The 26,723-nt window shown below is 41.4% G+C and overlaps 3 protein-coding genes and 1 pseudogene across 4 annotated transcripts; all 4 read left to right on the forward strand.

Annotated features, from left to right (window-relative positions):
* The first annotated feature begins 5,884 nt into the window (after nucleotides 1–5,884).
* On the forward strand, nucleotides 5,885–8,638 carry LOC145214121 (uncharacterized). The gene is made up of 3 exons (XM_080082588.1): nucleotides 5,885–6,834; nucleotides 7,510–7,685; nucleotides 7,884–8,638. The coding sequence occupies exons 1-3, from the start codon at nucleotides 5,956–5,958 to the stop codon at nucleotides 8,218–8,220; spliced, it is 1,392 nt and encodes a 463-aa protein (XP_079938714.1). The 5' UTR covers nucleotides 5,885–5,955; the 3' UTR covers nucleotides 8,221–8,638.
* Nucleotides 8,639–9,126: 488 nt separating this feature from the next.
* On the forward strand, nucleotides 9,127–12,568 carry LOC145214122 (lysophosphatidic acid phosphatase type 6-like; annotated as a pseudogene). The gene is made up of 4 exons (XR_013856974.1): nucleotides 9,127–9,695; nucleotides 9,790–9,929; nucleotides 9,991–10,178; nucleotides 10,448–12,568. The product of XR_013856974.1 is annotated as a lysophosphatidic acid phosphatase type 6-like (transcript).
* A 4,133-nt stretch (nucleotides 12,569–16,701) lies between these two features.
* On the forward strand, nucleotides 16,702–20,906 carry LOC145213021 (uncharacterized). The gene is made up of 2 exons (XM_080081265.1): nucleotides 16,702–16,855; nucleotides 17,014–20,906. The coding sequence occupies exons 1-2, from the start codon at nucleotides 16,702–16,704 to the stop codon at nucleotides 20,904–20,906; spliced, it is 4,047 nt and encodes a 1,348-aa protein (XP_079937391.1).
* Nucleotides 20,907–22,007: 1,101 nt separating this feature from the next.
* Nucleotides 22,008–23,978, forward strand: LOC145214256 (diisopropyl-fluorophosphatase-like). The gene is made up of 5 exons (XM_080082752.1): nucleotides 22,008–22,135; nucleotides 22,263–22,473; nucleotides 22,787–22,924; nucleotides 23,056–23,260; nucleotides 23,699–23,978. Exons 1-5 carry the CDS (start codon nucleotides 22,008–22,010, stop codon nucleotides 23,962–23,964), a joined length of 948 nt encoding a protein of 315 aa, XP_079938878.1. The 3' UTR covers nucleotides 23,965–23,978.
* The last annotated feature ends 2,745 nt before the right edge of the window (nucleotides 23,979–26,723 follow it).

Genomic DNA, 26,723 nt, shown 5'->3' on the forward strand with positions numbered 1-26,723 from the left:
GTGTCCAACCTTTTTGGCCAAAGGGCCACATGCGGTTTACGAATGTTTGCGCGGGCCACTTGACTGTTTACTGCTAATTTGTAATCTTAGAAATGGCTGTTTTATAATTCCCAATTAAAATCCTCACACCGAAATTCTAATCTTAGAAATGTGTATTATCCTCGTTTACAGTTATAAGAACAATAACACCAATATATAGTTATGTCAACAAAGTTTTTACTACACGTCGACATTTCAATGTGAAGTTTGGCACTGTTTTTTTCCAACAAGTTTGGCAATATTCGGTGAGATGGACGATGGGGCAATGCGAAGCGAGTTTTCCATCTGGCTGTCAAAAATTACTGATCTTACAGGGGATTTAAAGTCACATGTCAACCTTTCTTGGAAAGTTCTGTTAGCGTTACTTGCTTTTGTTTCCTGTTTGGCATAATCTATATCACTGCAGAGTGCGGATGATGTTTTTACTGCAAAATGCGTTTTGCGCGAGTCTCTGATACCAGATGTATCTCAATTCTCAATGAACCAAGAAACATTACTGATTGACTCCGAAAGCACGAGTCAGATTGTGACGTAACAATGTAGAAATTGTGATGTGTAACAATGCGCATTGTGACGCAATAGAAGTAACTTGAACAGTTGTGTATTGCTACTCTATTAACAAAAAAATTAAGCAAACGATAAATGCCAATCTTTCGGAATGAAAGTTCGCCATAAATTACGTAGGCGATTAAGTTGCCAATATGAGTCATTTCAAAAAATACCACGCGGGCCACTCAGAACCTTCCTGCGGGCCACATGTGGCCCGCGGGCCACAGGTTGGACACCCCTGTTCTAAGCAATCCATACCTAATAAAAGTGATGTCTGGATTTTGGTATTGATTTATGCAAAATAATCTGTGGAGTCAAGAACCAGTATTTATTATACACTGACCAGCGGAGTCAGTTTTGGATAGCCCGCAATATATATAGAAAGAAAGGTTTTGCTTGATCCATTAAACACGGAAGTTATTTTCCCCAACCTGCGATGACTCCCAGCAGCCGTTCTTCTGGAATATTCTTTACAGGTGGCCTAAACTTTCTACTCCCAAGTTAGTGCATGAAACGTCGAAATAAGGAAAGCTCTGAAAAAGCAGTTTATGCAGTCTCTGTGAATATTACAAGTGTCAACGCAGGCCTAACTAGAAAATTCAGGTGAAAACTGGCGAAAAGAAGTCTTCAGCCCAAAATGCGCAATAACTCTGTAGTTTTTTTTTGGAAAAAACGGCGTTGTGTGTAAAAAAAAAATGTTTGTGTAGTTGTAGAAGTGTCCATAAGCACTGCAGGGCTCGGGTTCTGAGCAGTTGTGAAGATTTGTTCGAATTTGTTTGATATGTATTGTACATTGATGCCTTTGAATGTAAATAGTTAAAAAATTACGTCACGTTTCAGCACGGGTAAAACTAATGGCGTACTATTCTTACCTAGTATAAACATGTCCCGAGTATAGGCTGCTGATGTGGGTTTGAATGTTATAACAGGCCTAATTTTTTTTATCCTACGGCTCCCATATGGGTTGGTGACCGGTTGATTCCTATAACGCCTTCAAAAAGCTTAGCTAGGATTTGTATATGAGTGTGCCGTGTGTGTGAATGTTTTAGGACTAATCCTACTCATGAATTTATGTTCTTCCTAACATGTACCATACTATCATAAACAACAATGCTCTTGAAAATACGACAATAAATGTACTCAATAAATACTGAGGCTGGCATATTGACTGTTTTTCAGGGTTTAAATGTTTTTAATGTGTACCATCCTCAAATACTAAACAAAGTTTGATACTGTGAAGAGCACTTTTTTGCACTGGAAGAACAACGCAGATTATCAGAAACGATGCAGGCAAAACTGAGTAAGTTTGAACAAAGGGAAGCAAAACCAGGAAGTTGGGGATTCATCGCAAGCTTTTGCGCTGACGAAGCACCGAAGTTTTTTTTTTTTAAAAAGCTAAAACACCTCTGCCGATTGAGCTTATTTACAAAACTTCCTGTTTTGGCCTGAACTGCTTTTCAAATTTGTTTGAAACTATAGTTCTTTAATAATCATATGTAAGCACGGTTGAAGTTGTACTAACGACCAATAACAAGAAAATCTATTTTATTTCACTTTACAAAAAAAAGAATGTTTTTAACGTGGGTTCGGTGCATTAATACAAGGTACCGATCACAATGCAAAACCATAAAGTAGCAGAATATTCAGCAATAACATGTAAATTAATGTAACTTATAGTTTACAAAAGCAGAAAAATGAAGATGATAAACTAGACCCACAGGATATTTTTAGCTGCTAACTAATAATGTAAATTGTAAATAGGTACCTCAACCTGCGACAATAGAATTCTAGACAATAAAATCAATATTGCATTTTCCTAATAAAAACGAATTTGTTACCTCACTTTTTTAGAAAACGAAGAAGTTACTCTGGCAACGGAATTAAAAGCCGCGTGTGATTCCCAAGGTATAGAAGTAGATTTGAAAAAATCTTCGTCCATTTTTTTGCAACTGGGAAATGTTTACTACCAAAAGTTTTCTAACAACTCGGATCTCACTACGGCGAGATTTGATGCCCTCCGAAGTGCTGCCTTGTACCAAGCCGTACTGCAAAGATCAGGTCCGAATTCAGATATCAACAAAAAAGCAACCAAAAAGTTACACACATTGTATGGGGCAATATTATCTTCAATTGACTTTAAAGAAAGTGATACTAAGGTTGAATCGATTGTAAACTCTGCCAAACTAATGTTACGAAAGATGCGAGTGACATTAGAGTTGCAATTTAACAGAATAAAAATACCATTTAAAACTTATTCGCAAATCACAAGGCAACAACTGGCCAAATTTTGTGACAAAATGGAATCGTACCAAAATGATGTTTCAGATCATTTTACAAAACTTATGAAATACATTTTTGATCACTGCTCAACCTTTGCTGGTGAACCGCCATGTTCGTTTGCTGTGTTGGGTTTGGGATCCCTGGCCAGACTTGAGGTCACACCTTTTTCTGACTTTGAGAGCATGCTCGTGTTGGAAAACCAAGCGAAAGTCGACGAAACCGTCAGGAACTACTTTCGAAATTATGCGATGCTGGCGCACCTCATCGTCATAGGATTGGGAGAGACCATTCTCCCAGCAATGGCAATACCGTCCTTAAACGATTTCCAAACAGATGGTGGCGACTGGTTTGTTGATTTGGTTACTAAGCGCGGTCTCTCATTTGATGGTCTCATACCGCATGCCTGCAAGAATCCGCTGGGAAGACTGCCAACGAAAAACAAACCTTGGCACACAGAGCTCATACAAACTGTCGACAATATGTTGCGGTTTGTTGACGTAGACATTGAACTGAAAGAAGGGTACCATTTAACGGAGATAATTTCGCAGTCAGTTTATGTGGCCGGTGGGGACAAAAATGGACACCCGTCCGGAAAAAGCGTAGGAACCACTTTTCAAAACCTTGTGTGGAACAAACTTTCACAAAAAACGAAATCACCTGAGGACAGACAGAAAACCATCGCAACTTTAAACGAGGACATAAGAATATACAACTTTCAAAACCTTAAACATGGCCAATCAGTCAATGTTAAAAAAGACTTGTACAGGGGAATCACTATTCTGCTTCCCAGATTGGCCATGTTATTTGGAATTAAAAGAAGTTCCTCTTACGATATTCTCCGTGGCTTACGCACCATAAACATGATTGATGATGAATATTGTACCGATCTCCGAACAGCAGTTGCTATTGCCAATTTCTCCCGTGCCAAGACGTACTTTGACAAAGGTGCTCAATGGGACGCATTAGCTGGTGGTAAGTCTTGTTTTGCCAAGAAGAAACAGAGAAATGTTTTAGAGACCGTTTCTTTGAAGGCACTGCAGCATTTATTTTGCGTCGGAACAGAGTTTCAATCATCCATTGTTACATCGTTAAAAGGCAGCGACAAATTCGAACCTTTAACAAGATCGGGGAAAAAACTTACCCTCGGCAGTGTGCTTTTTCGATTTGAAGAGTACGATCAAGCCATTGCGTTTTTTCACGAGCAATTACAAAATCTTGCTAAAACGGAACAAGGTCATTCAACCGACATGTCCGATACCCATTTGATGCTGGGAAGATGCTTTTATAGTAAAAGTCAGCACGAGATTGCGTGTCGCCACTTTAACGAAGCCGAAAGGTTTTGTGAAGACAACAAATGCTTTGCCATGGGACGAATCCTGCTATTTCGAGCACTTAGTGAAAGAAAATTACGAGGAGCGGACACTGTTAACAGCCTGATGAAACGTGCTCACGAATTTTTCATTCAATCAAACTCTTCTCTGTCCAGCGATGAAGGAACCTACAGCGCACAGTCTTTTGTTGAAACGCTTCAGGAACTCTGTCGAGAAAATTCTGATTTAGTACCTGAGTTGATCGAGGTAATGGTCATAACGGGCGACCGTTTCTTACAGGAAAGCAAGTCACCGTTTTTAGCTCTTCAGCAGTACGAAACAGCGGCATTTGAAATGGAAAAGTACTACAAGGATGACAGGCATATTTTGCTTAATTTGTATGTAAAAGAAGCAATAGCCGTGTGCCAAGGGGGCCTTGGCCAATACGACAAGGCCGTAAATACATGGCTCGAAGTAATTGCAAGAACCAAACAATTACCACTCGAGGCTATCGATGACATCTCATTTAAACGAGGTTTCAAGCCCCACGATTCTCTGATAAACCATTTGCCAAAAATCAAACTTGCCTTATTTGGATTAAAGAGTCACGACAAAGCAATTGTCGATTGTGGTTCTATCGTCAGGTTGATTAATAATTTGGCCGAGAGTACAAGGAAGTATAGCTTGCTTTCTCGCATTCAAGCACGGGTATACGATATACTAGGAGAACTTTACGAACGGGACAACATGTACGATAAAGCAATTGACAGCTACGCTCTGGCAAGATCCAACTTTAGACGGTTGTATCAACAAACTAACTTTACAACGGAATCGAAACTGAATCGCTGTTATTTCACGGCTGATCTGTGAGTGTTGTTGGATGTTAGAACTGATTGCAATTCTGTTACTTCAGAAGGGTTTCTGGCATAAGTGCATATCCCGTATTTGTCATGGCAGACTTTTGAAATAAGAGTGTATCCTGGTATTCGGGTCTTTGATTCCGGTGATGTTGCTGTAGCGTGGGTTTCTTGGAGTAATGCGATGTCGACTCTGTGTTGTTGGAGGATTTTCCCAAGATATTCGCATTTGGGCATTGAACTTCCCTCGATGTTAAGTGAAAGGATCTTTGTCTGGTTGCGGAATTCAATGGAGCCTAACTTATTTTTCGAACCTGCTGGGCTCTGTAGGTTGTCAGCAGGAACGCGAACGTTTTTATTCTGGGCCACGTTCGATCCAGCATTTTGTTTCATTTCTTTGTAAAGCATCATAGTAAGTAAGGTAGTAGAGAGACGTGTACCCAGGATGGCGCGTTGCCGTTTGGGTACCGGGTTGGACTCGATCTTAGTGATTGTAAGCCCCTACACCAACGACAAGGTGTCGAGTCCCTTCGTAGGGGTTGGATTTACTAAACTGCTACAAAGTAGTAAAGGATTGCGTACTACTTAAAGAATTACTGGATGCTGTCTCTTTACTGCTGACATTGCTAAAGAAGTCTGACGACAACTCGGATATCATAACAGCATTTTTTAATCTATTGGTTGGAATTACAACATTAAACCGCACGGAAGTAAGCAAAGTTATAACTCTTCTTAATCGAGCAGCGTTTCATTTCTGGCGACAACCTGCTGAGGATTTTGCAAGATTAGTAGAAAGGGCAACTGCTTTAGTCTGCAGAACGGAAACACTCGATGTAAAGGAGTTTGACAGTTTTCTGTGTAAATCTGTTGAAAAAATCTTGAAGATATCTCCTCGATTGGCCTTTAACAGGCAGACGACTATGATGATACGAAAAACTCTAGAAACCATTGGTAATGAAAGACAATACCCTACCTGGTGCATTCCCGAAGATCACATTAATCTGCGAACAGCATTGATCAACTATTGCACAAATATAGGTGATGTATCCGATGCCTTGGAAGCATTGGAGCCAACGTCACCAAGAGGAGGTAAATCGGTGTTTTTTCTCAGACTCTCGGCAGCCGAATCCCTCAGAAAGGACGAAAAGCTTTCAGAAGCAATGTTCGCTTGCAACTTGGCGTTAACAACCGTTGCTGACATTACATCTATTTCGCACTCTGAAAGGGATTTCTTACATGCCAAGGCAATGTCGTCGATCGCACGAATTTTTGCTGAACAAAATCAAACTGGGGCGGCTTACCGTGCTTGTAAACAATCCATTGACTTTCTACGATCGCTTCCAATCAAGCACGAATTCGCAGTTGACCAGTACATAGCACTGTTGTTTGACGTAGCAGAGATGAGTAAGGCGCTGGGCGTAACTTACGAATTTTACTACCACGGCCAAGCTTTGGTCGGTCAAATCGCTTCTTTGTCTTTAAACCATACAAACAATACAAATTTGCTGTTGCTTTTGGAAATTACAAACCCGTTGTTTAGCGAGCTGCAAACAGTTACATCAAGTCAACTTCAACTTCTTCGTAAAGTCAGTCAGTCGCCGGCTTTCATTAATTGGAGGCATCAGGGTAATGAAAAAGCGGCAGTAGACCTGGTTTCAGTCTTGCTTACACGCATTTTTACAACTTTCAAATACCTGTCAGAAGATGTCAACCCCGAACCTCTATTTAAAGCATTACGGGACACCATTGAGCACGATTTGATTCCGTGTGCTAAACTTCCAAGCAAGGAGGAAACGCAGGTCAGTTAAACATAATCAACACTAAATACCAGGGCTACTTAAATAATGTTGTCAATGGTCCACAAGCGAAAGGTACAAATCAACGAGCTCCTTTTTGTGCTAGCACTTCAAGTTGATGGCGGTTTGAGAGCGACGAAAATTTTCGTTGCGATTTGATAGGAGATGTCATTTTTGTTTGTCTTTAATAGTTTGAACTCGCCGAATTGAAGAGGTTTCTAATTTGTTTAAGTTTGGTTCCCAGGTTATTGGCACAACATTGGCAAATTTCAGATTTGTTTTAGGATTAGTTGGATATCGTAGTTCTATGTCTAAGGGCTTATATTTTTGTTTCTAGATCAGGGACTTTTAAGCCTCCTTTATTTTTTTACATCAACCATCTGTAAAAGTTTCATCCAAAAACATCAAACATTTTATTGAACAAAAGAGGGTGAACAAACTGCAGGAAACAAAACAACAAAACATATCGAGTAACAATCAAAATATGTCCCCTTCCCACCGTAAAGGCCTGCAAACAACCTATAAATTTTTTGGTGTCTGTAACTTATGCCACAGCACAAAGTAAACATTTATTTGCATTGTAGGCTATATGCAGCCATACTATTTCTGTTACTTTCTTAAGTGTATAAAATGACTTTCGGTTGTACCTTTGTGGATTCAAACCAACGCGTTTTGCAGGAGTCGGTCCGCGTTCTATCACAGAAAATTCCAGTGATGAAGTTCATCGAAACGCAACTAATCGTGGCGACAATGTACAAGAGAGCTGGTCGTGCGTCAGACTCCAAAATTTGGTTCAAAGCAGCGTTGAAAGATATTCAAAGCAATGAACCAATTTATTCCCACATCAGCAAGAGGTGCATATTTAATTTGTTACGGGATTAAAAGTTTTGCATGTGTGAAAATTTTCGAGGTCTTCGAGCAAAAATGCCTAACTTCACCATGTTTATGTATGACTTATCCCGCTTAACCTAAACCCGACTCTTCAATGTTTTTTTTTTACTTAACAACTTCCGAAAGTGTGTCAAGATTAACTTTAGTATTATCTTATATAGTTACACACAATGTCTGATGGGCCTCAGCTGGTGCGGCATGGAGTTGAAAAAAGTCGACAAAGCTTGGGAGCACTTGATAACGGCATTTGAGGTGTCTTTAAGAGTCGCCAACGACACATCGCGACATTTGGAGATGACAAGCATTTGCCGGACGGAAACACGCACGAAGCAAACCTGGGACGATGCCATGTCCTATTTGACCGACTTTACAGAAGTTAAAGCCATTTGTAGTGACTTAAAACGACGGAGAAGCACGACAAAAAAGCGGTTTCAAGTCGGTGCTGAAACGAGCCGAAGCAAGTCGTTTGTGGTATTAAGACCGTCGTGTGTCAAGTAGTTACAATATTTCGATTGAAAATTGTCACGCCACTTACTTGTTTCCTTAAAATGCAACACAAGCAAACCTGCCAGATTTGTTTATTCGACTGTCGAAAGTAGTAAGAAACCGTTCCTTAAAATTTTGTTTTAAGTTGTTTACATATCATCTATTTCCAAAAAAATACGACTCAAACGCATGCTCTATTGGCTTTACACTGCGTACTGTTGTGTTTGATTAAAATGCAAAACCTATTTTCATGCTATCACGTTTTTGCAACATGTCATACCTGTTTAAATATGTTACACTGTTTGCATATTTAGTTGTGTCGCGTTTGGAAATGTCACATAGCCGATGAATCAGATTAGCTGAATCTGGTAGGCGCGTGACTCGGGTTAGCCCCAAGGGAAAAAGTCTAAAATGCAGCTAGTCCACGCTTTTACTGCGGCAGCAACTAAACTGTAGGGCAGTAATCGTTTCCAACAGCCACTTTGTCGAGCAGACGTCACTCGCATCGCGGATGATGACGCATGCGATTCTCGCAACTAACGTGCCATATCCTGTGCGCACTGACAACAGCATATTTACAGTGCAAGCCGGACTTAGCAGACTAAAACGAAAAATCGCAACAGCAGCAGCAAGCACTTTTTGCCAGTCAGCTTTATGAGGCATAAGCGACCTCGTTAGTACGGTCAAAAGGCTGAGTAAACATCATTAGGTTTATTTAGGTCAGAAACAGAAACGCCCTTACATGAAGGTCCACTGAGTAAAATAACCTTGGTCTATGATTTTGATGTACTGTACCAGCAGAGTCGATTTGCAGGTAGTTTTGCGCAGGAAAATAACTTGATCGGTATTTGAGAAGGCGCTACTTTTGACTGCGCCAAGTGTGACATAACTGTTTAAAGTGGCACCTGGTCAGTTCAAGTAATAAAGTGTAGCTAAAGGGCGGCTTCATCCAGTAAAAACGCCTGAAGCAATGACACAAGGATGACGTAATGTTACTTTAAACGCGTGTCCTTTGTCAGGTCTTAAACAGAGGCTGGTAACAGGAACAAGGTAGTGTCAAAAATGGCGGCCTTGCAATCTGGCCGAAAATTGCGCGCAGTATTTGTGGTGACCAGACACGGTCAACGAACGCCCTGCTTTTGTCAAAGAGTTCACCGTGCTTAACGAAGCGTTGCAAGACGACCTGCTTACTCATCCGTGTCACGCCATAGTACCCATAGAACTGCGCAGCTTGGAAGGGGGTCCAGCTCCGACCAGTGTATTTGATAAAATGCACAAAGAAAACGGATTTTTGTACGGTGGTACTTGCCTTCCTGGACAATTGACCGGTAAAGGCGCCGACGCACAGTTTAGAATTGGAAAATGGCTTCGTAAACGCTACGTGGAAGATGATAAGTTGATATCGCCGAAATATGTGAAAGAGGAGATTTTTGTGCGATCCAGCAACATGAGGAGAACTGTGCTGTCTGCCAGAAGCGTTTTAGCAGGTCGGTAGGGAAATGCTTTTTAATGCTAACCTCGTATCATGCATAAAAATGAGTATACGTTCAAACAGCTAATATCGAAACACGTTTTGCGAAGGTTTGTATCCTGGTCACCATAAACAAAAGATTCCCATTCATGTAACTACGTTTGAGGAAGAAATTATTCAGCCGAAAACAGCCTACTCTTTGTCTTTCCGTAACCAAGAACTTGTTGAAAGCAAAGAAGCGAAGAAACTTGTAAGCAAAAAGACACACTGTATAATTTGAATCTGATGCCTTAAATTTGATTACTTTTAAGGGTGAAGAAATTGGAGAATTTCTTCAAACAGATACTGAAGTGGATGTATTCTGTTTGGCAGACAACGTTTTGTCTCTGGAAGAACTTGGCATAAAAAGCAAAGTCATGGAATCGCCTTTGTGGAACAAAGCTTATGAGATTGCTAAACGATTTATGCAATCATATGCTGTTGGGACAAACGGGCGAGAGTGAGTGAAAACGCTTGTCTATGCGTTATTTTATGGTTATTATACCTTTAGGACTAAGGACTGTACGGTTTTTGTTTTCAAACTCCTTTAAAATTTAATCGTCTGTTTTGTTTATTACAAATGCAAACACAGCGGATAAACATTGTAATATCTTATTTTTGTTGTCCGAAAAGATACTTTTATGGACATAAATTAGTTATTTGCTTTAGATTTTTTAAGGAATATTCCAGGGCAGGTACAGATTGTAAATAGAGTTATTTTTCGAACAGACGTGAAGCATTGCAATCTGGATTTGGAGCGCTGCTGGATTTCATCGTCACAAACATACAAGGTGTACTAGAAGAAAAAATCTCTCACAAATTGTTTTTGATAGGCGGCCACGATCAAACCGTGTTACGTACTCTGCAGTCAGTCGGATTATCCGAAAATGACCTGCCGCCAACCAATTCTAAAGTGATTATTGAAGTCTATGACAAAGACCTTGAAACATCCCCGACGCAACACGTCAGCGTTAAGTTCTACAGAAGTGAAGAAAACCAACTTTCACAGAAGGAAAAAGATTTTACAGTTGAGGAATTTATAAAGACCGTGTCTCCATATCGCATAACTTTGGATGCATACGTACAGCGGTGCAAACGATTTGACCGCAACAACCAACCTTAACCCCTTAACGACGACCATATAACTCAGTGTATATAGGAAAAAAATATTTGGTACGCGTCGGCTATTATAAAGCATTTGGAGAGAAGACACAATATTTGCACCCCATTTTTTATCGCATTTTGGGAGGTACTTGCCCGCTGCGACGAATTCGGCACATTCGTCCATCAAGATAAAAATAATTGCAAACATTTTCGCATATGCATCTCGTAGTTAATCGTACACTATTAGGTTTGAATAAAAAGGTTTGCATTATTACGTAATCATATCGACAAGGATGATACCGAAACCAGTTTATGATGTCACATACTTCTGTGACGTCATAATTTATTCAAATCCCGTTATTTTATGTCAAATTTGTTTCGTTTGAAACCACTTCGAGATTGCCTTTTCAATATTCGTCACCTTCTTTTTGTGCGTTTCTAACAAAAGCGAAACGAACCGTCCCAGTCGGCATAGATTTTAATATTTCCAAATATGCAATTTTACGACAAATGCAAAGTAAGTACACTTGTTCTAGAACATGTGTATTAAGCTAACAAGCTTCGATAGTCGGCCTATGGAACACATAGACCACACTATGGAACACATAGACCACACTATGGAACATATAGAGCAGAAGGCACTTACAACCTTCCACACGTCGCCGACGTCATTACCGACAGTAACGTGGTCCACACATTTCACACACACCTGAACACCATATCACCTACAATAGCTTTCACCGTGGAAACCGAACAACACGATACCATTGCGTTTTTGGATGTGGCTGTCACTAGGCAGCCAGACCAAAAGCTCACCACAAACATTTACAAGAAGCCCACCAACACTGATCGCTACCTACACTACACGTCTTACCATCCACGGCACCAAAAACTTACAGTTGCCAAAACGCTTTACAACAGAGCCACAACTCACATCAAGGATACGGTTATTCACAAACACGAATGCAAAAATATTGCACGCGTGTTAAAGAATAACGGTTTCCCGCGCAACTTACACCACATGACCCATAACACAACCACCTCACAAAACAGACAGTTTAGATCATTCACTTGCTTACCTTAGGTCCAGGGTGTATCGGAGCGCCTAAAACGAATATTGAACGATGCTGGGGTAAAAGTGGCAATGAAACCCTTTAAACCGATTGGACAGTTGTTACCAAAACCAAAAGATGCCACTATACCACAACATCGTACAGGAGTTGTTTACCAGGTCCCTTGCCGTGATTATGATATGCCGGGTATACATTGGTCAAACTAAGCGGAATCTAAATTCACGTCTCAAGGAACACAAAGTGGCAGTCAAAAACATGGATGTTAACAAGTCCGCCTTATGCGAACACGTTTTTGTATGTGATCACCGCATCAATTGGAAGTTTTAAAACAGGAACCTAATTGGTCGAAAAGATTGGTCTTTGAAAGTTGCCACATAAATTCTAATCCAAATGTTTTAAACCGTAACGACGGCAAAAACCTCAGCGCAGTTTTCCGCGACATTTTGCGTCCGACTTCCTCTTCAAATATCGGACATTAGTTACGCACTGTCACAATATAGCACACTCAACCCATCACGGAAAGCCTTTGTTCTCTTATAATTACTTTACGCTATATCCCGCTGTGCTTGTGCATTTTCGCTTGTGGTGCTCGCATTATTTCGTTTATTGCTCTGATGAAGCCCTACCGTTCTGGGCGAAACGTTAGCGAAATACAAGTTATTAAAAACAACAATTAGTATTTTGTTTAGCATTACACCAGTTGAACGACAAATTTGTTAAAAAAACGCGTGGTGGTAAACTTTTGTTGGAGACCGCTGTGAAAGCCCTTCTAATGTTTTTTTTCGTTTGGCCAAATTGGATGCAAACGATAAACCTGGTAATCGTAGGTAAAAATGTTTAGAAAAAGGGACAAAACAAAGTATATGGGTTTAGACGCCGAAGACGATTGTGCACAAGAAAATACAACTCACCAGTACCAGAGAAATTTACAAAAACAAACAAACAAACAAACATTTGTCTAACTGTCGATTTTGCCTTTTTTTTAAGAGTTTCTACCTTTATTCTTTTATGCGTTATTATTGTAAAGGAGATCCATACAACTTGCAGGACGTTTTTAGCACAGCATGTAGATTGTAGAGAATTACAACAAAACCAGTCATTTGTTTTGGATGTTCTGTTTCTGTGTAGGGAGGGAGTTGAACCCAAAGTCTCTCTATCAAACACAAGTTGTCGCACGAGAATTCATGGAGCGTGAAATGGGGCGACTTTGCACGCTTTTAACACTGATCTCTACAAACCCTGGATTGCGCTACTCCGTTGAACGGTTGGGTGGTTTTTGAAGCAAATTGAAGCGTAATGGCGGCTGAAAAGGAAGCCCCAAAAATGCATTGCGGACAATGGGGAGAGAGTGGAAAAAAGTCGATAAATTTTGTTTTAGGCAGTTTTGTGGCGATTTTTTCAGATATGATCAGTAGTTTAATAGGACGCATGTCTTCCAGTGTGTAATAACCTATAAATATGCGCAGATTGACTGTGAGGTGTAAGTATGTGTACTGGGAATTAAAACGTTTTTAAGTTAGTGTTGAAATAAATCTTTACTGAGTTGTAATAAATGTTTTTTTGGTTCAATATGAGTAGTTTACATGCGTTCCTATATATTTAAGACATAAATCCAACAAGAATGGCTCTTTCCTTCACACATGATGATGTGATACTTCATTTAACATCATCTTGTGCTGATCCAAACTGCTGTTTTTGATTGTCACCAAAGTCTTGGAACTAAAATGTGACTTTAAAGTTTTTTAAAAGTTTGTTGCAGTAGGTTTAACATTTTTACTTGTATGCTACCAACTGTAAACCTAGTATGCTCATTTTTTTAGCTTATTTAATGTAACCTCAGTTTGCAACCAACATGTGTAGAATAAATTTTTGGTAAAATGTTTCGAATTCTCAAACTTAACTAAACTCCAAAATCTCAAAGAGATACATGTACATAAATGCATTTAAGACCTCACACCCAAATGAGATGCCTATTTATGTACTATTTTAGTCTGAATCATGACATATTGTTTTATTTCTATTTCATTTCCACTCAATATGCAATTTCCTGCAAAAAAAAACATGCCTACACAACACTCCAACACTTAAATTCTTTCTTGCAAAACAGGAATGAAGGCAACGATTAACCGTTTGTGTTTATCTTAAACCGTTTAACATCTGGAGCTTGTATACCATTGGTTGACTGCGCAAAAATCATGTTTAAAGCGGTCACGCCCTGCATTCGCTTATGATGCACGCCTCTCATTTACGAGGTTATGATCAGATTCAAACGACATTTTGTATGCCTTTACTGGATGTATTTTAGAGTTGACCTGTGAAAACCGTTTGTGTTTATCTTAAACCGTTTAACATCTGGAGCTTGTATACCATTGGTTGACTGCGCAAAAATCATATTTAAAGCGGTCATGCCCTGCGTTCGCTTATGATGCACGCCTCTCATTTACGAGGTTATGATCAGATTTAAACGATATTTTGCAAGCGTTTACTGAATGTTGTTTAGAGTTGGCGTGTAAAAACCGTTTCCATATACCTCAAGCCGTTAGTGGTCTCAAACACGTTAAAGCCTGCACTAATCAAAATGATGAAACACCAAGGGCAGGAACTTGGCCGAATGGTCCGGCGCGCCTGACCCACATACAGACATAAAAAAACTGATCTGGATTCGTCCCCGGGAGAGTCCTGGGTTCGAACCCCGTGAAAAAAAAAAATAAAAAAATGATGAAACACCAAATGCACAGTGAGGACAACACTTTATTGATGGAAAAAGCACCTTATGAACCCAATTTCCACACTTCAACATTTTCAAGTTGAGTCCCATAGTTATATGAAAGCAGAAATAAATGGGAAGAGAACAAATAATTACATTCACAGCAATTGGTTGATTGGTCAGTTAAAACTTGCATTTACAAGTACATAGTACATACGAAACAAGGATCTTTAAGTAAACAGACTAAAATAAAACAAAAAGGTGAAACAATATTGTACAGCTGAAAATGTAATGATTAGCTGAATTATCAAGAAAATTAAACCGGATGTAACGGACAGTAACGCTCCCCAATAGCAAGAACTTTTCCCGCCGTTGTAACCCGTGACCTATACGTTCATTGTGACGACATAACTGCCAACTTTATGTGCGTCCTGCTTTCTCGGTTTCTTGTCTCTGCACGTGTAGCCCAGTCATTGTTTCAGCAGTATCTAAGTCTGTGGTGTTGTATTAAACTTTGCTGAGGTGGATAATTTTATGTTATATAAGGTAAATTGTTTGGACTGTTTGTAATTGTGACGTTTTGATTCTATTTAAATAAGGTGGTCAAAAATCCGTTTTAAATCACTGAAAATAAAGTGCATCTGAAACCGGCTATCTTATTCTGCCAGTCAAGAGACTGAAAGGTAGAAATGTCTGATGAAAGAGAAAATGTTCCTTCTACATCGCAGGAACTGTTTGACGTGATTGATGTTGTCAGGCAAGAACCAGCTAATGAAGGCGTCCAATCTGCTAAAGGTTCTGTGCGAAGTGTCAAGAGCACTGCCAGTGCGCGTGCTCGCCGTGAAGCCGAAGCTGCAGCATTGAGGCTGGAACAACTTAAACGGCGATGTGCTCTTAGGTCCAAGGCGTTGGACATGGAACTGGAACTGAAAGCCAGAAAACAAAATTTGGACACGGAACTGAAACTGAAAGCCAGAAAACATAATTTGGACACTTAACTGAAAGCCAGAAAACAAAATCTGGAAATGGAACTCGAGTTGGAGTTAGACAAAGCCCAAGAAGAATTCGAGTTGGCCGAGTTTGCTGCTGATACAGTAAGCGAGTTTGACTCATGTGAGTCTTCACATGGATGGGATCATACCCCGATCAAAAAGCCTAACCCTGTAGTGCTAGTGGAACACGCAAAGGTTTCTGCAAAGGCACAGGACTACAATCAGGAAGTAACGCCTAACATTTATAAGCATACAAAGGCGTTAACGCGTGCCCAAAATGAACAACCATCGAAAGCTATTTCAGAACGAACAACGAATGTGAACTCGACAGACAAACCACTTGCGCCAGCCAAGTCACAGGTTTCTGTCGGGCCTTCTCGAGTCCTCCCAGCGAAGGCAGAGGGATTCGGTCCTGTGGTTGCCACCTGCGCAGAAGCCACTGGGGCCGGCACATTTCAAAAGGAGCATCAATATGCAGCAATAAAACCTTGCCCTCATGGTCCACCGGCGACCACTGAGAATTGGTATGTAATTGCAGAAACTATAAAACAAGGTTTCAATTTACCGAAACTGTCATTGATGAAGTACGACGGCGACCCTATTAACTATCACAAGTTTATGAACGACTTCGATCGGCAGATAAACAAGGCGTATTTATCTGATGCTGTAAAGCTGGGATATCTCTGTGAATTTTGCACTGAAAATGCTCTGACCAACATTTTGGAATGCAAAAGCATGCCTCCCGAATTAGGATACAGGGAGGCATTGGATATACTCCACAGGAGACATGGGAGATTAGACCTTGTAGTTAGAGCGCATATGGACAGATTGACGCAACGCCCACAATTAAAGGATAGCGACTTCCAGGGCTTGCAACAGTTTCGTGCACAAGCTGCAGAAAGTTACAAGTTATTCAGTCAATGGGACTGTAAATACACGCTCGATCTGCCTCAAAATGTTGAGGCCGTTGTGCAGCGCTTGCCGCAGAGGGCAATTAGACGGTTCATCACTAAATCATCCGAACTTCGTTTACGAAATCAACCAGTAACCTTTTAAGCCTTATTGGATCTTTTGGAATTGTTGGTAGAGGATACACTCTCGCCAATGATGAGGTTTATTTCCGACGAGGAACGTAAGTCAAGGAGCCAAGTTACCAATAAAGGCAAGTTCCCGGGTCGAGTCGCAGCTACATACTCGACAGTGTCGGGTGAAGACTCATTTGTGAATCAGGATCTACGACGAACCCTTACATGCCCCCAATGTGGGTCGTCACATTTTTTGTGGAAATGTGAGGCCTTTAAGAGCCAACCGGTAAAGGAACGTCATGCCCTATAGTGCGGCGTAACAAACTGTGTTTTAACTGTTTTCGTCCCGAGCATTGTGCGGGCGAATGTACATCCAATTATGTGTGTCGTGTAGACGGTTGTGGGAAAAGGCACCACACGCTACTGCATTGGGCGCAACCTTCTGGCCCATCCGGGCAATCTTCTAGCGCTTTAGCGGGAGTTGACGGATCCGCCCTGCCTGGAATATCCGCTGCTACTCTGCGAACTCACTCTGTGCGACTTAAGGTCGTGCCAGTTACCGTCTTGGATATAGATTGTAAACCCCATTTCACACATGCCTTTCTTGACGACGGGTCAGACACGTCATTGTGCTCTGCAGCATTGGCAAAGAAACTGGGACTAAGCGGTGTTGAAGACAACTTGACAATTACTACCGTAAACGGAACGCAGGCATTGCGCAGTCGAAAAGTTTCGCTATCCGTACAAGGCCTGAACGATGGCGCATGTTTTTTGTTGAAGGATGTTAGGGTCGTTCCCAAGTTACCCAACCTACAAGGCAGCATTCCTACTGTGGACGATATAAAGCGGTATCCGCACATTCGGGATCTCAAGTTCTCTACAATAAACTGTCCGAATGTCGACTTGCTCGTCGCAGCCGATGTTTACGAGGCTCACGAGCAACATGAGGCTGGACGTGGATCTCGTGGCGATCCCATTGCTATTCGCACTGGTTTGGGTTGGTGTTTGTTTGGCCCAGGGAAAAAGCAGGACACTGAGAACGCGAACGTAAATCACATACACGCTGACACAAAGCTACATTATCAATTGGAGCAATTATACAGTACTGAGTTTCAGGATAAACGTTCGAGTGACCTAGGACTTTCACTTAATGACAAACGAGCTCTTTCAATCATGAAAAACAGTGTCATTAAAGTAAATGGACATTACCAGATAGCCTTGCCTTGGAAATCGCCTGAACCCATTCTGCCCTACAACAGGAGCTTGGCAGAACGACGCTTGTCACACTTAAAGCGCCGCCTTGACAAGGATAAGGAATTGCTTGAAAGGTACACAGAAAAGATGCAAGATTACTTGAAACAGGGATTTGCTCGAAAGATTCCCCCAGATAGTTTGCCATGTACAAAGCAAACATGGTACATTCCACATCACGCGACGGGTGGCAAATTCCGAATCGTTTTTGATTGCGCCGCTTCCTACAAACGAACTTCCTTGAACGACAAGTTGCTGCAAGGGCCTGACCTTACCAACAGCCTTGTCGGAGTGCTATTACGCTTTCGCCAAGAAATGATTGCCTTTGCCGCTGACATAAAAGGCATGTTTCACCAGGTGAGGGTTTTGCCCGAGGACTGTGATTCGCTTCGATTTCTGTGGTGGCCCAACGGGGACACAAGCCTGCCGCCAGTGGACTATCAAATGTTGGTACATTTGTTTGGTGCCACATCATCGCCTAGTTGCGCGAGCTTCGCGCTGCGTAAGGCTGCGCTCGACCAGAACGACATGTTTTCGCATGATACTATTGAGACCATTTTGAATTTTTTTTATGTTGACGACTGCCTCAAATCAGCGTCGTCAGTTACGCAAGCCACTGCGCTAATCAGGGACATAACCGAGGTTTTGCGTGAGGGCGGATTTCACCTGACGAAATTTCTTAGCAACTCGACAGCCGTCCTCGAGTTTGTTAACGAACCAGACCGCTCAAGTGCAGTGCTGAACTTGGATTTGTCGGACTTACCTAGTGAAAAAACATTGGGAATTCAGTGGAACATGGCCAATGACAGCTTTGGGGTTCGAGTGAATATAAAACAAAAGCCGCATTCCCGTCGCGGAATGCTCTCAATGATCAGTCAGGTCTACGACCCACTTGGATTTATCCAACCCTTTATGCTTCCTATGAAACGGCTAATGCAGTCTCTTTGCAACCAGCAGCTTGATTGGGACGATCCACTGCCCGAAAGTGCGGTTGAGCATTGGAATCTTTGGTTGGACCACGTACCTTTATTAAAAAACGTTTCTATACCGCGTTGCTACAAACCTCCCAATGCAGTCATCGTTTCAACACAGCTGCACTGCTTTGGCGATGCCTGCGAGACCGGGTTCGGTGCGGTGTGTTATCTTCGCTTTGTTGACTCAAACGGGAATATTCACTGTTCATTGGTGCTTGGAAAATCTCGTGTGACCCCTTTAAAACCTGTCACAATACCGCGACTGGAACTCGTCGCTGCTGTAACTACAGTTAAATTAGGGACAATGATTGTTCAAGAATTGGACTATGACCTAGACAATGTGTTGTTTTGGTCTGACTCGACAACTGTGCTACACTACATACACAATACTGCTCGCCGTTTTCAGACCTTTGTTGCGAATCGCCTCGCTATAATTCATGAGCATTCGCGGCCATCACAATGGCGACATGTTGGAAGCAAAGATAACCCTGCTGACATTGCTTCGCGTGGACTAATGCCCAACGAATTTGTTAAAGCCAGACAGTGGTTCAGGGGACCAGATTTTTTATGGAACTGTCAGGATTCCTGGCCTGATCAGCCGGCCATATTTTCTGTAGCTGATACAGACCTCGAAATAAAGTCACATACTATATGTACTACAAAGGTGACTGCCAATGACACGCCACTGCAACAGCTGTTGCAGCGTTTTTCTTCGTGGGATAAACTGCAAAAATCTATCGCTTGGTTGAGCCGATTTAAGGACTGTGTGCTTTGGAAATACGACAAGAATAGGTCTGCGGATGCGCCAAGTTTTAACCCGGTAGGACTGACTGTACAAGAGTTGGAAAATGCGTCAAAATATATTGTGCAGTTGGTACAACAAGAAGCGTTTCCCTCTGACCTTGCCTGCCTGCCGGACTGTAAAAGCTTTGAAGAGGCAATGCAGCATTGTTGCTCAACGAAATATCGTTCGTCGTTGTGCAAGCTGCGCCCCTGTCTTGTCAACGGTATTATTTGCGTTGGAGGAAGACTGCGGAGGTCAGATGTATTTGAGCAACAAAAACACCAGATTATTTTGCCATACCATCACCACGTGACGGACTTAATTATCAACCACTACCATCACACTGAAGGTCATTGTGGAACGTTACACGTGCTCGCGTCTGTGCGCGAGAAGTATTGGATAGTTAAAGGGCACTCAGCTGTGCGGCGTGTGGTTCGCCGATGCAAAGGTTGTAAACTACGCCATGCCAAGGCCGGATCACAGATCATGGGTGCTGTACATATTGAGATGGCTCATTCGCTGGACACCTCCTCTTTCATTAATGCGTTTCGCAGGTTCTCCAGCAGAAGAGGATCTGCTTCTGATGTTTTTAGTGACAACGGCACCAATTTCGTAGGTGCCGAACGTGAACTTCGTGAAGGCATGGCAAAATGGAATCAAACTGCTATTCATAGCCATCTGTGTCAAAGAGGGACAAACTGGCACTTTAATCCCCCGATTGCAAGCCACCAAGGTGGTGTCTGGGAGCGCGTCATCCGCTCTATTCGCCGAATTTTACAAGCAATCGTTGGCAATGCTTCGCTTACCGACGAGTCGTTGTGTACGTTGCTCGCAGAAGTTGAGCGCATTCTCAACAACCGACCGATAGCTGCCCTTAGTGATGATGTTCGGGATCTGCGAGCACTGACTCCCAACATGTTAATGATAGGAAAATTGGACTGTTCCCTTCCTCCGGACAAGTTCGCGACTGCCGACGGCTACCGGAGATCGTGGCGTACAGTCCAGTGGCTGGCAGATACGTTTTGGAAGAGGTGGCTTCGCGACTACCTGCCAATACTTCAGCTGCGCCAGAAATGGGTACGACCAACTAAAAGCTTTGGGGTTGGTGACCTGGTTTTGGTCGTGGACGAAATGAATCCGCGGGGTGCCTGGCCGAAGGGCATTGTCGATGAGGTGTACCCTGATGGTGAAGGAGCTGTCAGAAGTGTTCGCGTTCGCACTGCGAGGGCTGTATATACGCGCGATATTCGCAAGTTGTGCTTACTTGAGGCAGCGTAACTTTGTTGTGTTTCGTTTCTGTCCTTATGTCGTTTTGTGTACATAACTTCGTTTCCACGTTCGTTATTTAGGGGCCGGTATGTAACGGACAGTAACGCTCCCCAATGGCAAGAACTTTTCCCGCCGTTGTAACCCGTGACCTATACGTTCATTGTGACGACATAACTGCCAACTTTATGTGCGTCCTGCTTTCTCGGTTTTCTGTGGTGTTGTATTAAACTTTGCTGAGTTGGATAATTTTATGTTATATAAGGTAAATTGTTTGGACTGTTTGTAATTGTGACGTTTTGATTCTATTTAAATAAGGTGGTCAAAAATCCGTTTTAAATCACTGAAAATAAAGTGCATCTGAAACCGGCTATCTTATTCTGCCAGTCAAGAGACTGAAAGGTAGAATTAGCACACTGCTTGAATTCTACAATGGTAGTTTCAGATTGTTTTGTCATAACGTAGGAATAAACTGTCGGGTAAAGGTCTGTACAGGTGTTCAGATTGAACATAAATCGTTTTCACTTTAATTACCAACTATTGGTTGTACCTCAAGCAGTTCAATGATAAACTGGTAAAGTAGAGGTTTTAAACGTGTGTTTATTTGATTAGCAAGCTCACTGTACAAGTCACGCATGGTTGATTTTGCTGCGGTCACGAGTTTTCTGCTTTTGGCAAGGGCTATTCATAAAATGTAAACACTTCTTTAATGTAGTCAACTGTACCAAACTGGAAATATTAGTGCACGTTAACATTTTGATGCGCTTTTTAAGGAGTTAATGTTGGAAATGTTTTGGTCTACCTTGTTTTGATTGGCATGTCTTAAAATATATATTAATTCACAGTACGGTGACTTCTCATGGTGTTGTGAAACATTGTGTGTTCAAATTCAAACAAAAAATATTAAGGGTTGTTGAAAAATAAAACGACATGTTAATAATGCTGCAAAATAATACTCACATTAGAAAATCGTATGGATTGTTAGTCATGTTTACCTTGTAAAAGCACAAAATAATTCTATGTACTGCTCAATTCCTGTTCGAGTCTGTTCTGTACATTCCTTACAGACTTGTGTTGTAAGCGGTTGGTAGCAAAATTGCTTCCTGAACAATAATGAGAATAATTAAGGTATCACCAGAGCTGGTTTGCAACGGTCTCGCCGGTTCAGAGGGACCAGTTTTCGACACGCATGGCCGATTTTACGCTGTCGAGCCGTTTGGAAGCGTGTCTGCAGAAGAAAAGTAGGTTATGTGATTTCTATTGTCGATAAACAGGCGCCACAATACGGTTTGATTTTTAACTGAGATTTGAAACTTTGTCCCATGCAATGTTCGGTTAGAATAATGGTTTCTTATTTACAACCAACAGAGAACCTGGTACTTTTAAAGACGGCATAGCGGGTGGTTTGTATCTCATCGATCTTGATACAGGCACCAAAACTGTGGCGTGTCGTCCACATATTGATGGCTACGGGGGTCGACCGGCCGGATGCCAATCTGACAAGGACGATAACATATGGATTGCCGACATGCGGCTTGGTTTACTTAAATACTCACCAATTGACGGGAGTTGTATACAGGTATAGGCCTATCATTTCAAAGCGCAAATTGCAAAACTTATGTCTAGATATATTTGAGGCCTAAACTTGTACCATCAAGCTAGAACCGCAATGTGAGTATAACGACGGTAATTTTTGTTGTCGTCAATTCCATAACTTGCTTATACGTACTGAAGGCGGTGCAAAGGTGATGATAAACGCCATTAGCCACCGCTAAACACAAACATGAAAAGTTGTATAGATTCAGTAACAGGCTACGATGAAGATGTTTATACCACCAGGTATAGTTTAAAGGTCTGTGTCTTCAGCTCATACCAAAATCGTATTAACTCAGGTCAGTAAGGTTGACAATAACGGGGATGCGTTAAACGGAGGTAACGACTTGGTGATCGACGACAACGGAAACATTTGGTTTACCGGACCAGGGAGCGCAATCGCGCCCGCTGCTGAAGACAGAGAGTCTATATTCAAGGTAAAGTTGTTTGATATTTTGACCAACAAAAACAAGTTCTATATAGGTTGTGAAAGAAGCGGTGGTAAGCAAATAATTAAAGATTAATATTTTTCAAAAATAAAATAAAATATAATAACACTTACGTTTAGAAACCAACTGGCAGAATATACTGTTTGCCCAAAGGTGAGAATGTCCCCATTTTCGTTGATGACAACTTCAGTTTCTGCAATGGAATTGTCGTTCAAGATAAACTCCTTCTCGTGGCCGAAACAAAAACGCATCAAATTATTGCTTACGATATCTTAGGACCAGGAAAGGTTAATAACACAAGAGTTTGGGCAAACGTCCCTAAAGGTTTGTTGCTTTGTTTATGATCCAAGTTTTAAGTTTCATCATACAATACAAAATGGTCAATAGATAAAACTATTGTTGAGGTTAATGTGATTTACATGCTATAGGCTACTGCATGTATTATTATAATTTGTGTGGGTGGACGTGAACTTGAAAAAACTTTGATTCCCCAAAATTTAGCATTGCGGTCTGGCTTTTTACATGACTTAATATACCCTGTGCCTGGTAATTTTATGGTAAGAATTTCATATGGTTAGAATGTGTTGCAATGCTGTGAAAATGTATGAGATGAAATTGTTCGTGTTTCCGTAAATGCAAAATAGCCATCTTACCAAATATGAATGTCACATAGTGATATGCGTGCAGTCAATTACTTAACATAACTTATAACACGCATTGCTTCTTACCGGCGTTTATTATAGAGTGATATTTCTAATAAAGATGAAGGATCCAACGGTCCGGATGGAATGGATTTTGATAAGAAGGGGCAACTTTTGGTGGCAAACCACGGTGGTTCGCACATTGAAGTTTACTCGCCGAGTGGAGGCGCTGAACCGGCAGCCAGGATCAAATTTCCTTTCGCGCTTATTAGTAATCTTCATTTCAAGCCAGGCAGCAATATTTGCTACGTGACTGAACACGACTCTGACTCGGTGTGGAAGTTTGAATGGGAAGAAGCTGGCATGGAAATGTATTGCAACAAGTAACCAAGTTTGTGAACTTGTATAGTTAATCGGTATAAGCGGAAATGGGGCTGGTCACAGCAATGAATATATAGTCTCGCATTTTGGATAAAACACGTGGTTTAAACTTGTTTTTCTTGTCATATTAAAATGAACTTGCAGCAGTAAAATGTGATTTAGTAGGAAATGTATAAGAATTTGATTTTTGTGATTTCGTTGGTTTAGTTTTAGTAGACTGTGGTTTAACGACAAGTATCACAAAATCACAATTAAATTTGTTGACCACGTTTATCACTGTTTACCTTCCAATCCTTTACATGCTAATAAAATTGATCTTGTGCAGTATTGCACAGGTAAAAAAATATGACGCCGCAAGATACAGCACATCGCAGGCACAAATTCGTGCAAAACTAAAATGTCAACTACAAGCGCCTGACAGTTTACGCGCGCGGCTTTGCTAAACGCACGGGGCCCAAAATGGACTGTAATTGTGTTCGAAATTACTTGCTAGATTTAAACACACATTCACAAAGCTCGCACGCCCCGGATTTCATCGTGACGTGAATGTCAGTCAGTCTTGCTCAAGGAGATAAGTAACCCAACCACTTTGTATGTCGCACGGCTTGCGTGGCGTTGTGTAGTATCAAGTGTGTTGTTTTGAAGTTAATTTGAATTGCAGGTGTTAGGTTGTACAATTTTTAGCAACACAATTGGTCATAAAGACCCATTAGCAGCAGTTCGGGTAGATTAAAACTATTAATTATTGATGTTAAAATGGTGCTTGGTCAGCATTTAAAGGTTATTGTTTACAGAACAGCGGTAGTCGTAACCGTATTACTATGAAGCGTTAAAGAAGTTGTGACGTAACGGCTGTCTTTGTTTATGTTCATGGGTGGTACAAAATACTGTTCCAGAGGCTCATACGCCCTGTGGTATTAACTCCGAGACAAAGACTTGTTTAGGAAATTCCCGCAGAACAGTCCCAGACAAATATACCGCAGCGGCTACGTACCTGGGTATAACCTGGTTTCAGTTCTTGTTCAGCGCAACTTCCACTTGTTCGTATACAAAACATTTGCGAGCACGCTTCCTTGTGTACTGTTATGCAAGCGATGCTATTGACTACACAACTATGGTGAAGACAGCCGAGGAAATCAGTCGTTGTTGTGATTTTAATAAACTGCCTAAACACGCTGCGCCAATGAGATGAAAGTGTAACCATTAGAATGCAATGGCGTATCTTGAATACCGCAGCTTGGACAGGGAACAAGCTTTATAGTCGAGGCGAGATACAGACAGACATTTCTGGGAAAGTGTTTTGAGTTGTAGTGTCAACATTACACCTCCTGCTTCCGTCACGTTAGTCAGAGATTTGTTGCAGTTTAAAGCAGAGATGGCGGCATGTAGGTTCTGCTATGTTACATCGCTACTGTATACATACGGGTAGTGCAAAGTCACGCCTTTTTGTTGACGGAAAGGGAGTTTGTTAATGTTCTTTGTGCAGTCAGTGAGTCGAGTTTTTTTTTTGAATCGCGCGAAAATGAGTCATATGCCTAAATATAGCACAACCTAGTTCTGCAACCCGAATTAAACAGCGGCATGAAAAATCAATACAGCCCAAATCTTGACTTCACAAAGATGCAGAAATTAGGTGCTCAGATAGGCAGTGCAATGAAAACAAATCATCAACAGTTGGATTGCACCAACAGGCCCAATACCCAAGGGAGGGGTGGTCTGTTGGAAGCGGTATTAAAAGCTAAATGAGTCAACTATAAGTTCTTGCAACATGTTATTCGCTTTCGATTGCGACATGTGCTTTAAGGCTGCTTTCTATGAACACCGGCAATTTACATACCTTTGGGCTCGTTAGTAATCTATACTAGTGATGCACGAAGTTTCGGTTGGCCGAAACATTTCGGCCGAATACGCTGTTTTTCGATGTTTCGGTTTCGGCCCGAACTTTTTTGAAAATTCGGCCGAAACCGAACTTTTTGATTGCATGGAAGTAATGCCCAAACTAGCATTTTCACCTATGCAAAACGTCATAAATTAACTAATTGTTGTATCTATAAAATACGAGCCACTTTGTCTGCAAAATATTGCAAGTTTAGTAAAGCTTCCAGATGGTGTAAGTGATTTTGATTTGTCATAATTCACTTCACTCGCATCAACGACACAAGGTTCAGTTGAAAACTTCCATAAGAAAGGGGATTTTAGGTTCGGCCTGATTCGGCCGAAATTATTCGGCCTCGTGGCCGAATATTCGGTTTCGGCCCGAACCTTTTTAGGCGGGTTCGGTGCATCACTAATCTATACATCGCAACTGTTACGCAATGTTGTGCAATTTCCGTTCAGTATTCCTGCGGGGGTGTGCTAAAGGTGTGTTCATATTCAATCATGTCAACGACACAGTTTCCGACTACCAAAGTTAAAAATAGTGCAGGCAAAGTAAGACGCTGCGATTTGTTGTACAGTTATTGTGCACTGACATATCTTTGGTACCCATCGCAACAAAATCGTTTTTAGAGGTAAAGCAAATAACGTTTGAAAAGTCGTTACAAACTCCAAAACCTATACATGATGTATTTATGTGATTAAGTTGGCGGTTGTTAGGATTTCTAGGTGTGGCCCAACAGACCACAACTCGTACTGTATATCCTGAGCGATAAAGAGTTCATTGAGCATTTGTAACTTTGCAAAGTTCGTAAACGTCTAAGAAATACAGCCTCTAGTTTATTACTGTAAGCAGTGTGCACACTGGGTTTCTGATTGCATTTATACGA

Source organism: Phallusia mammillata, chromosome 2 (assembly GCF_965637545.1).
Source record: "Phallusia mammillata chromosome 2, kaPhaMamm4.hap1.1, whole genome shotgun sequence".
In the NCBI taxonomy this organism is placed as follows: domain Eukaryota; kingdom Metazoa; phylum Chordata; class Ascidiacea; order Phlebobranchia; family Ascidiidae; genus Phallusia; species Phallusia mammillata.

Excerpts from the sequence above, each read along its gene's own strand:
- LOC145213021 (XM_080081265.1), top strand. The coding sequence starts at position 16,702 with ATGAGGTTTATTTCCGACGAGGAACGTAAGTCAAGGAGCCAAGTTACC. Across the intron at positions 16,856-17,013 it reads AACCCTTACATGCCCCCAAT|ACGGTTGTGGGAAAAGGCAC; the intron begins GTGGGTCGTCAC and ends TGTGTCGTGTAG.
- LOC145214256 (XM_080082752.1), top strand. The coding sequence starts at position 22,008 with ATGAGAATAATTAAGGTATCACCAGAGCTGGTTTGCAACGGTCTCGCC. Across the intron at positions 22,474-22,786 it reads TTGACGGGAGTTGTATACAG|GTCAGTAAGGTTGACAATAA; the intron begins GTATAGGCCTAT and ends GTATTAACTCAG. Across the intron at positions 23,261-23,698 it reads TTGGGCAAACGTCCCTAAAG|ATGAAGGATCCAACGGTCCG; the intron begins GTTTGTTGCTTT and ends TTTCTAATAAAG.
- LOC145214121 (XM_080082588.1), top strand. The coding sequence starts at position 5,956 with ATGATGATACGAAAAACTCTAGAAACCATTGGTAATGAAAGACAATAC. Across the intron at positions 6,835-7,509 it reads CAAGCAAGGAGGAAACGCAG|GAGTCGGTCCGCGTTCTATC; the intron begins GTCAGTTAAACA and ends CGCGTTTTGCAG. Across the intron at positions 7,686-7,883 it reads TATTCCCACATCAGCAAGAG|TTACACACAATGTCTGATGG; the intron begins GTGCATATTTAA and ends TATCTTATATAG.